The sequence below is a fragment of the Diuraphis noxia genome, unplaced genomic scaffold (genome assembly GCF_037042655.1).
Source record: "Diuraphis noxia isolate RWA-SAM2 unplaced genomic scaffold, SU_Dnox_SAM2 contig0001, whole genome shotgun sequence".
NCBI classification, from domain to species: domain Eukaryota; kingdom Metazoa; phylum Arthropoda; class Insecta; order Hemiptera; family Aphididae; genus Diuraphis; species Diuraphis noxia.
Window position 1 is genome coordinate 32,835,013 of NW_028301711.1, and position 12,616 is coordinate 32,847,628.

Here is a 12,616-nt window from a genome sequence, read left to right on the forward strand (position 1 = left end):
TGTGCGTAAAATTTCCCGTTTTTCCCTTAATTTTTAGTTTGTTTATCCCGATTATTTAAAAAATTTTAAGAATTTTTTTACTTTTGACCCCCCAAAGTACCAACTAGATTCACTTTCTGATCGAACGAGGTACTGAAGTCAAAAATCTAAGCACTTTTACTGCCCCAAAACGTGATGACAGACAAAAAAAAAATTCAAAAAAATGAAAACACACATAATGTTAAAATCAATACATTCGTTGCTCTGCTTAGAATCTAAAATCCACATCAAATCACATGAATTCATTAGTACTTAACTAAGTTTGAATTAACATTCATCCCAAACAACCACTCACGACGACTAAAAAGAAATTGAGGCCGAAATCTTCTAAATCCCGACCTGTATTAAGTAATTAATAAACTTTTCTCCCATAAAATCAGAGGGCTTTCACACGTCAAGTCGTGTTGTAATATTTTAGTTTAGTTTAGCAAATTTACTCATCGTTTATAAATATTACAGATTGCAAATATGTTTTTGCCTTAAAATAAAAAAGGTATATTAATAAAAAAATATTTGGATTAAAAAATTGATGATGTAGTATATAATAATTGTTATAATTATAATTATTTATGTATTTACATTTTTATAATTAATATATCAAAAACTTTAATGTTAACTTTCATCAATTTACTTGTCCTGTGACAAATTATAGGGTTCCGAACATGGAAAGAATTTTCAGGTCACCATCTATCTGCATGACTAAAATTACCTTTATTAGGTTAAAACAAGAAAATAAATTATTAATATAATGTTGTACCTGTAAAACTAAAATAAATACAGATACGCTAGCTGCAATAAATTAAAAATATAGTTATCGCATGTTGATACTATAATATTATCGTCCTACGGTGACTACAATTATTGTGGTATATGTATATTTTAGTTTTTATAATAGCTAGTGTTATCTTTATGTTATCAATAATATTATTTATATACATATGATTATATAGTGCACTAGTTTTTATATACCATGAATTTTCCGTGAGTGGAATCGTTTATCGTATTTATGTCTTTGACTCTAGACGTTACCTATCTAGAAGTTTTGAGTTTAAAAAAATGTATGGGTCTAATGTATGTAATTGATCTTGCGATTTGGGCCAAAAGTGGAAAGTTAATTCCTGTTGTAATATAAAAACAATAGTATATTTTTTGTGAATTATTTTATAAGTGTGAGTGTAGTGCATAATGCGTATACTTTAATATAATAAAAAATTAACAATTTTCCGTTCACATTGATTTAAACGTAAATTTGTCTTGAATGAAGTATACTGGAAAATTATGTTCTGTAGATAATTTGTCACTTATAAAATATATATAAAATGTTGGTAATGCATCAAAATATTTTGAAGTTGAATGAATTGTTATGCTAAAACTCATTGATATTCAATGACATTTTAATCCTCGTATAGATAATTTATTCGTTTTAACAAAGACTAATCTATTTCAATAAAAAAAAAAAAAAAAAAAAAATAGTAATACAATGAATAATCAACATCACTAGAAGAAAATCAATATAATATTTCCTAATTTATGAGATATGTTGGTTCATTTGCAGGTATATATAACAAATACAAATTATAATGGTATAGAATGAATTAAAAATCCTTGTGTGATGATGTCTGTCAAATTTGTTCATGATGAGTTGAAAATACAAGTAATATTCCTAATAAATTTGGACTGCAATATACACAAATTGATTTTTTTCAATTTAACTTTTTTAAAGTTTTATCGGCTTTAACTAATGAGGGCATTCAGCTGATTTAGTAAGGATAAATTGTTTAATATAAACTTTCATAGTTGTTATAGAAGTACGTTAATAATTTCAAAACTACAGTTTTTATTTAATATAAATACACCGGCATCAGATAGTTAAAAGAATAGTAAAGAAATAAAAAAAATGGAGTGTGCTTACTATACTTCACTGAATTTATATAGGTTGGATATTATATTATATGAAAGTTAAGCAATGCGAGCACGTAGACTTTGTACACTGGATAAATTTGAACTTTAAGTATTCATATAAAGTAGCTAATAAAATCAAGCGATGGTTTATTGTGCTCAAAAGTGACTAAATTTTAAAATGTTATGGTTGAAATGTATAAAAAATATTGTTCGATAATACATCATAGTAAAATCACTCTAAAATGACTTGTGATATATGTGAATTTAATCCATTATTTAATTACATTGAATAAACAGTCAATATATTTTGAACATAAAAAAATATGTTAATTCATAGATTTCAGTTAATTACAATTCACAGCAAGAAAAGAAGTATACTAAATTCTAATAAAAGATACTCTAAATAAAATATAAAATTATCCAATTATTATTTATCAACTTTGAATAAATGTCCATTATTTTTTTTTCCATGTACCCAATCAATTATACATTCTTACCTACTTCGATGGAAAAATGTTACATTTTTCAAATTCAAATCATTTGGTATTTATTAGGAATAATAAAATTATCATTTGAATTCAAAGACTTGTGCTCTTGCAGAGAAATTTTGTTTGTTTTTTCGTAGTTAAAAAATGAATATATCACATCAAGTATAGTCTGTTAATATTTAATTATTTTAATAATTGTGTATGTGATTATTAAGATTAATTTATATTTATACTCTATCCACATAAACCTATTGTGCCCCTTAGGTATAAATTGCCTATTCCAAATAAAGAAAAAAAAATGAATATCCGAATTTACTTACAGTAAATAACGAAAAATTATAAGCATGATAAATTCAAATTTTAGGTTCTGAGTGGAGCGATTGAGCGTATTGATTTTGAATTTCCCAGTAGTTTTAAAAAACACCGGAAAAAACCAAAAAAAAAATTAAGGATAAACGGGAATTTCTACGAAATTGAATACAAAATACATAAAGCTTAAACGTATAATATTATAACAAATAAACTTAAAATGAATTTCATACTAATTGTGTTATTATAGGTACTCCAAACAATTAATCTTATGTAGGTACTTAAAACTGTTCATTACTACGAATATTTTTATATTATTATATCTTATACATTATAGCATTTAAAAAATAATTTTTACTTTTTGTATGCTATTATACAGAAATTTAAAATGTTGAAATTATATTATTTATGATTCCTTCTATGTATGTTGATAAAAAATGTATGCGCTGTCGGACAAAAGGTTTTTCATAGTTTAAAAGTTCATGCAATTTTCAATTTGATAGACTAAAACTTGGAAATTTTACATCGTATAGCCTTTCCTCAAATGCTTTTCATTAAGAAACATAAAAATCTCAAAAATAATATATTTCCAATTTTTTACAGCCTTTTAAAGTTCAAATTTTTATAAAGTTGAATAAAAGAACAATAACAATTTTAGTTCATTTTTTATAATTCAAAAACATTATTCGTTGGCATTTGAGACTTTTCACCATTATATACGTAATAGGTTGGTATATTGTTATTTAGTGTTAGATAAATATACTTAATGGAATTTACAAAATATTTAAATAAATTATAAATTATATAAGCTATTTGCATTATGAACCTATTTACTTACTAACGCCATTCTACGGTACGTTAGTATTGTCTTAATAATATTAATAACGGTGCTATTAAACGACCATAAAAATAATAATTATTAGGATATTATGATATACGAGTATGTAATTGTTTTTTGCAAAAGAAAGCTCAGTATGCTGTATTACTGATAGAAAATAATTGATAATATAATAATATATAAATGATTGTGCTGGCAGACGGTTTGTGCTCATTATCGTTTTTAATCGTCGGTATATAATGATTTATAATTAAATCAAAATTTAACACTTTCATTACAATTAACAGTTACTTAATGAATGGAGTGGAAAATCAACAACTTTTTTATAGCAGAGCAATTCCTCAGATTGTTTTCTATTATATGTGTTTACTCCTAAATGTTAAAAAAGATATTTAATCAACTGTTAATTTAATATATGATTAGTTTGAGTGTCCATAAAATACAAATTATTGGCTGCTACAACACCATTAGAAAATATAATAAGTGACCAGCGGATAGAATAAAGAAATAATAATAAAATATAATATAAGTTGTCTAAGTCTTTCAAAAATAACAATAAATTACAAATATTTACCTATAGAATATTTACCGATTTACTGGTTGTATAATTCGATATTAATAATATTATACCTTTATAGGTACATCGCACATATTATTATATTTAGATTAGACTACACATATTATAAAATATACAAATGTTGACCACAATCGACTAATATTATTTGCTTGGTTGAACTTGTGCAAATGGTAGTTAGACACGCAACTTCCATGATAACTATAAGCGTATTACATTATACGAGTATAAACAATTATAAAAAAAATTAAATTAATTATACAAAATAGATCTATAATGTTCAAAATATTAGTTAGTCAAGTTATATAATGGGATTATGTATGAGATTTTGATAGCTAAAATGTTGTTATTGGCTATAACTTACAAATTGGAAAATATCCTAAATATCCTTATAATAAATTATGGTTTTTTATTGATTTTTTTATTTGTATTATTATTTTAGGTCGAAAAAATATATTAAACATTAACTACGTGAAATTTTGATCACTTTTAAAATTAAAATACAAAAATATTTAGATTGTTGATAATCTCTAATTACAATAGGTAATATAATACCTATATAATGTCATAAGATATCATTTTAAAAGTAGAATGTCAAACGATGTTTAAAATTAAATCGTTGACTTATTTATTTTTTCTGTTCTTAGTTTGTTTATTGCTATAAAATACTTAAAAAGCGCAATGAACTACTGACAATGACTATAATTCGAGACTCAAGAGTCGTAATATCATATACCTAGTACTTAAATACTTATATAATATAATTGGTTCTTATGGTTGTAAGAATATTTGTATAAGTGACTGCATAAATAATACTTCACAAGTATAAGAAAAAGTATGAAAATGGTTTGATAACAATTATTAATAAATTGATTAATATTATTTATCAAGTCTACTATGATATATCAACCTTAATTTTTGCTATTCGAAAAAATAAATTGTTTATATGTATAGTATTAGACCATTCGTCTATATTATTATTATATATTAGATATTCTATTATAATGAATAATATCAGTGAGAAATAAAAATCACAGTATCTTCTCATTAAATTGGGGAAATAATTAATAAATTAGGGAAAAATTAGAATTTTTTCACAAAGTCGATTTTGTTATTACATTGTAACTCAAATTCAAATAATCGTAGCTAATTGAAATTTTCACTCAGAGTTTGAATCTTTTTTAGCTGTTTATCAAACATTAAAATCATAATACTAAGATTTTAATAAGTTTTTAATATTGGAATTTGAGGTTGAAGTAAGAATAATGTAAAGAAATTCGTAAGAATCACGAAAATTTTCAAATTTTGTAATGGTTAAAAATGCATGTTAACTACCTGCACTACGGGCACATACTTACTAATCGAGCTCTGTTATTAGTGTTATTACCAATTTCGAAGTAATCGCACACAAACAATTTCACATTATCACTTAACTTACCTACGTTACACCGCTTATCGGGCCCGCCAAACATGACGCTTCTTTGATCACCACAAAAAACACTGCAATCAGAATGACATTTTTCCTTACATTTTTCGACAAGATGAAAATAAAAATCATTTAGTTCACCGATCGCTACGCAGCGCTTTCCAAACCTAGTTATTTCTACATAATAATAACATAGTTGGGTATTAGCGACCACCTCAAACTGAAGTCTCACCTAAGCCCTCTTGAACGCCCTCGGAAATCTATGTAAAAAACTATGAATTTCAATGACAAACTATAATATTATAATCCACGTGCAGGACTAGAGAAAAACGTAGTCCATCGGCTAGACGTGTACTATACTCTAGTGCACATACAGCGTCATCAGTAGGGTAGAGGACTTGTAGCTCTAAAAAAACTCAAAATGTGGAAGCACTTATGCACTTATAATTTTTTTTAACGTTAATGTACATTCCGCAGAACTGACAGAGACTAAATGCTAAAATATTTATTATTGTCATGTCTAGAAACGTTTTGTAAATAAATCCTTTTTTTTCCTTTATTATTATATACTCAATCTGTACCTCATGGGTACAATAAGAGTATTAGCTGAGATAAATAAAATACATGAATAAGCTTGATAAAAGCAGCCACCCAGTGATGACACTTATAAATTGAGGTTATACATTAATTTATATATTATAACATTAAGTTAGCATATTTCTACACCAGTTGCGTTTTAAACGCCTTGGAGAATTACCCGGAATAACATTTGCTGCAAATAAATCCTAATCGAATAAAAGCCCGCGTGGTGCGTACAAAGCTGTGGTGGTGATGTCGTAGGTATAGTGTACAACGTTAGATCGTTATCGCTTCTACGAAAAATATGTGCCCGTGTACAGTAAAAAACCATATTATACGACAAAAATTAAAAATAAATACATTTTTATCCAAATTTTTTGACTTAAAAATGTCACAGTGGAAAAAATCGATTTAAGTTCAATATGTCTCAAAAAGTATAAAATAGAAAATAAAAGTGTAAAATATACCTTAAAAACCAAAAAAACACAAAATATACATTTAAATGCACAATAAAATTTCAAAACTAGCTTTGTGAGAGCTTGAAATGTTTTTGTATCGTAACTCTTGTTTTTCTGACAGTGTAAATCAAATATGCAAATGCTTCAAGTCCTCTGCCCTAGTCATCAGTATCATACAAAGACTATATAAGGTACACAAACCTGACAGAATCCACAAATAAACTAAAAAAGGTAGACTTCAAACTCATTCTGTCCTCGCGTAACCGATATAACCCCCTCCGGTCCATCATACACCAGCATAATAGCCGATCAACGGATCAACCAACATCCAATACTTCCGGTTCAATGTCAAGAATTTTGAACGAATCTAAAACCTTTAATCTCTCTACTTACCGACCTTTTAAACAAACTCACAACAAACTTCCATAATAATAATAATTAATTTCAATACCAAATTCATCCACAAACCTTATTAAAACTATCATAATCTATATTTAATATTAATTCTCTGATTATAACACATAGAAAAATTACCGTAATCTTAAATATTGCTCTGTAAACATTAAGATCAGACCATTAATTATATAAAATATGTCAAATTCCAATTATGTTAAATATGTATATGAAAATTCATTAGCTGAAACATTTTAAATAAAATAATTATAAAAATAAATTCATAATTAAGGTTCGAAAATTTAATACAAGGATACAAGAATTTAAAAAAATCAATTGAATGCATTGTTTCACAAAAATGTAATATGAATGACTGAAGTTTATTTGTTGAGTAACATTTGGTATTCACGCGTAAAATAATAATTTCCCGTCAAACAATTTTTGTATATAATCGTAGGAAGTTAATTAATAATACTATAATAGAAGTAATCCATTGCTACTTATTATAATTTTATATTATTCATTTTTTCAAAATACTTAAGACTAATTTTAAGCTGTTATTGATATGCGTTTGGAGTTTTGAAGTTTTTATATTAATATTTGTTTAAAGTGTTGAAAACTATTTTTAGGCTTGCTAGGCCTGGTCAATAACCCTTAAAAATGACATCCCATATTTATCATAAGTACAGTTGCAACTAAATCCTAAACAATTTAAAAAATTAATATAATTTATTTATAATTAGTATAATTTTTGGATAGATATTTGAAGCTTAAATATTGACGAAATTAAATATTTAAACAAAGAATAACGAATAATTGTTATAATTCAAAAAATTTGTGATGAATTGAAACTTTTACGTATATTATATTTTATTGTGTGCAATGACATTTAAAAAAATATGTAGATCAATTTTAAGCTATTGCCAATTTAACGTAAAACGCCTATATCTTATTTATTAATACGGACTATAATATATTATTTTAGTACTCATTCTATCGTTCTATTTTAGAGATCCATAGTACATATAATTAGAAAAATGGTATCCCAATCCTAATGTTAGTAAATGACTCAATGTGTTGTACTGTTGTAGTAAAAATTAATGGGCAATATTTGGCTTATGGAATATTAGAATATTCAATTAATTATTTGATTTTTTTACCAACGATTGGTGAATAAATAACGTTTCTTTAATGTATAAAATCTATTTTTACTTTTGTTGACATAAAATAATATATAATATTTCACACAATAATTGTGTGTACTTGAATTTTATATAGTCCAGTTATTGTTATTCAAAGTGCAACATTACGTGATGTAATAAAATATATTGTCATATGAACTTTTGTTATTAGTTTGTTCATCAAAATGTGTTGTCCATAGTGTAATTTATATTTCAACATGTATAATATAGGTTAATATAGTTACATATACGTGTTTTAACGCAAAGATGCAATTAGATTACATTTTTCATGAATCAAAACATGGCTTTTGTCTACCCGAGGGAAATTACATTCAAATGTTATTGTATTCATGTATCTAGGCTGTTCTGTATGTTATTATAATTTATAAAATAAGAAAATATACACATCAGATATGCTAGAATATGGATGGTTTTTAAAATTATTTTTAATGTTCTGATATCGTTTGGAAACAAGAACTAATTTTAATGAAATTATTCAAACTATTTGATGAAGTTTCAGTGCTTTAAAAAAATGGGTTACACATGGGAATATGGGATCATCAAATTTAAACAATTCAATATAAAACAAATATTACTATTAGGTAAGATATTACCTTATAGATGTGTGTGCAAATTAAGATCATAAATATATTAAATTATTAATAATAAAATATATTTTAAAACTTAAATAAACTCTTATTATATAAACAACAATAATAAAAATCTTACCACGTACCTAGTAGAAAATTAATTTCATGACTATACGCTGAAGCATTATATTACGTGAAAAAGACACGTATTCAATTTTAATTTTAATTTCTGAGTGAGTCATAAAGAACAAAATCCCAAAGTATACAAAAAAGAATTAAACTTTAGATATTATAATAATTACGGTTATAATCAACTGCATTTCACAATAAACATAATGGTGCCTGCCTACCCATATTAATCAAAAAAAAAAAATTTAATTATTTTCAATTATTGACTAGTATTCATATTTTTGTTTGGAAACATATTTCAGATAATGAAATTTTAATTTTTTTTATTGATCTTTTTGAATTTTATTCAGAGTAATATAACATCAACTCGGTTAATTATATATTCAATAATCCATTCAGGTCATAGTAGCTTATATTGTAAATTATATATTTAAAAAAAAAATAACAATCTTGAAATGTTTAAACAAAAATATATCTATATCGAATGCTGGAAATATATTTTTAAGAATTTAATTGCATCCGTGGTATACAATATTTAGTAATCATTAAAAATGTAAGAATGTTGACTTACATTTTACTGTGTTATTGCCAATGTTTTATCATTTATAAAAATTACTGCGAAGTTTTATAAATTTCCTTTTTAACTAAAATGACCCACATAATGTTTCCCCTTTCAAACATCCTTTCATCTCATGATTGGTTAAATATTTTAAGGGCAAAAAGCATTGCAATCTATCTATTTTTAATAATCTCTGATAAAAAAATTAAATCAGACACTATTAAATAGAAAAATGATCAATGCAAACCCAATAAATCTAAATATAATTTTTAAATTAATTCATACATTTTAAAGATTAGGTTGTTAATTAAATTTGAGAACTTAACTGAGGGTAGTAGAATAAGTTTAATCTACTTCAATTGTTTTGAAAAAGTTGACATGACTTTATTTTGAATTGAACTTTTACTCTAAGTTAAAATCATCATGACCAATTCGTTTTAGTAAAGACGGAAACTGAATTTTATTATTAATTTATTAATTTCTACAGGATTTACTTACATTAATAATAGGCTATACAGACGTTTTTAAATTTCAAACATTGAACGAATCATCACTTTCCATGATCCTATACCTTATGGTGTAGAATTTTTAATAACCCAAAAATATTAAGCAAGGCCTAATCATAATATGATTATTATTATTATTAAATTAATATAAATAATATTAAGATTCATAAAGTTTGTTTTAGTAGGTATCCAAAGTCTTGTTTTATTAACTTGGTATTTTTTCATCAGGTTATTCATTAATAATAATTAAAAATAACTATAGGAAGTCGTAAATAAATTTAAAAAAAACTAAATCTAATAATATAATAATATACGTCAAATTTATTTTAACAACGTTTTCAAATTCAAATTCAAAAATAGTGAAAAATAATTAAAAAATATAAACATAATATATTAATTCATAAAGTACAGCTAAAAAAAATAATATTGAATACAGTAATTTTATTTTACATTAAGTGAGTTTTTTTTTTCCTATAATATTTCAGTCCTTAACAATTGTTTCAAAGCATCGAATAGACAACGACAAATTTATATCGTTTTTCAATTTGTTGCATTTTCAACGACATAGAAGTTGAATATATTTACGATTGAATTGGTTTATATTTCATTTATATAAATATCAAAATATTAATCCAAATTAAAATAAGTGATGGAAATAATCGTTTAATTATTAATTAAGATATGCGTAAAAACTAACAAGAAAAAATTTCATTGAAATCTAACCAAAACTTTTTTTTTTAAGAATGAAATTTAAAATACGTATTTCATATGGAAAAATATATAAGTATGAATCAATATGCATTTAGAAATCATACAATGACTGAGAACCATATTGAAAATCCAATCTCAGATAAATTACTATTGAAAAGTTTTTTTTTTCTCAGAACTTATAGTTCTTTGATTATTTTAAAAATTTTCATAATAAATAAACACTAAAAAAAAAATTGATTTATAAGAACACTCTATGTTACTAGGCATAATAAGCAAATTTGAACTACAATAAATAATTTTACAACATGAAACACATGAGGAGGGAGGCCATCCAGTGATAAAACCCATTGTTAATTATAACTTTAATACACGGACAATTATGGTGATCTAAAAAATACTTTTATAGTATTTTTTAAACTGAATTTTGCACAAATTTAATTTTTAATTTATAAAATCCACCTTAGTATCTAAGCTTATCATCAGTTACGTAGACTTTTTAGATTATTAACGGAGCTATAGTTTTACCATAATTAAAATTAAATCGAATTCGTTATTTTGTTGGAATTAAAAAACGAATATCCGAAGATAGATACTTGAAATATTCACAAAATATTTATACTAGCATTTTACAAACAGTATATTATTTTTAAAATTGTTCGACCATTTTTTTTTAATACTGCTAATACTCATTGAATTTGCTACCGTTTATGTTGATAAATCTAGATTATATAATCCGCTATTTGATATGAAAATTATGTATACTATGCATAAATGTAATGAAAAATACTAAATGTAATGTGCCAACCACTTTTTTTAAGTTTTAGTACTAATCATTTTGATTCCAAGAAATGTTTGAATATTTTTTTTTTATTTAGCTTCTATTAAATGTATTACATTTACTTATTTTTTTTTTGAAAGTTCATCGTCTATACTCTAGAGCTTTGTCTTACAATATTTAATTTCAAAAAATTATTATTTTTATTTTTGTTTTTATTTCTATATTTATTTTATTCTGTTATCATCGCCATTAATTTATCTGTTATATGAACAATTTATTTTATTGTGTTTCAGATTCCATTAATGGAGAATAAAATGAAATGGGATAGATCGAAGAAAAAGAAGTTCCCTGATATTGAAATTGAAATGAGTAATACACACTATAACGGTAACGATGAAAAAATTTCGAGAAATGAAACGTCCATACAAATGATTCCATTGTGGTCTAATAAACAGAACATTGATATACCGCTTCCAAATGTTGGAGTTAAGGAACAAAGTTTCATTATACAAAACGGAGATTCTGGAATCGAATCTGTACAGGTATATTATGCTTTAATCAACACAAAATAATTGATACAATTTTTTGAAAACATTTAAACAAAAATTTAATTAATTAAATTAAAAAGTGCAGTCAGTCGTAATATAAACTATCTAATTATCGAAAACAGTATTTAAAATTATTGCATATTATAAATTCGTATTTTCATCGGTATATTTCGATTAATCCGATCCATCTAGCCAGGTGAAATTTTTTGGAAAGTTGCTTGTGTGAAATCAGTCTCCCCTTGCATAAAATATGCTGAAAATTAGTTTGATTCAATTTAATCATGCATATCCGACAATAGACAGAGAAGCCGTAAATGGCTAACACGTAAATAATACACATATACGCTTATCATATTACTTATTTAAGCACGAACAGGTTGAGTGGCTGTGTACAAACCTGTCCACAGATAGTCTTTCTCTCTCTCTTTCTCTTTCATTGAATTTACGTACATTTCTCACCGAGCAGGTGACTGCTTAGATCACCATACTTCTTATACAGAAACCATTACAAAGCTTATCTTTTGTACCATAGTTTTAATTGTTTAAAAAAGAGTAAAGACTGTTGTCAAACAAACCTAATGAATGTAAAATATATTAGAAGCAAAAAA

The 12,616-nt window shown here is 24.8% G+C and overlaps 1 protein-coding gene across 1 annotated transcript in view; it reads left to right on the top strand.

Moving 5' to 3' along the window:
* The window catches only part of LOC107161357 (uncharacterized), a 52,565-nt gene that overhangs the window by 24,493 nt on the left and 15,456 nt on the right, over positions 1 to 12,616 (top strand). The window contains exon 2 of the mRNA XM_089217114.1: positions 11,754 to 12,002. Coding sequence (XP_089073240.1) covers positions 11,754 to 12,002 — 249 coding nt within the window. The remainder of the gene's footprint in view (positions 1 to 11,753; positions 12,003 to 12,616) is intronic.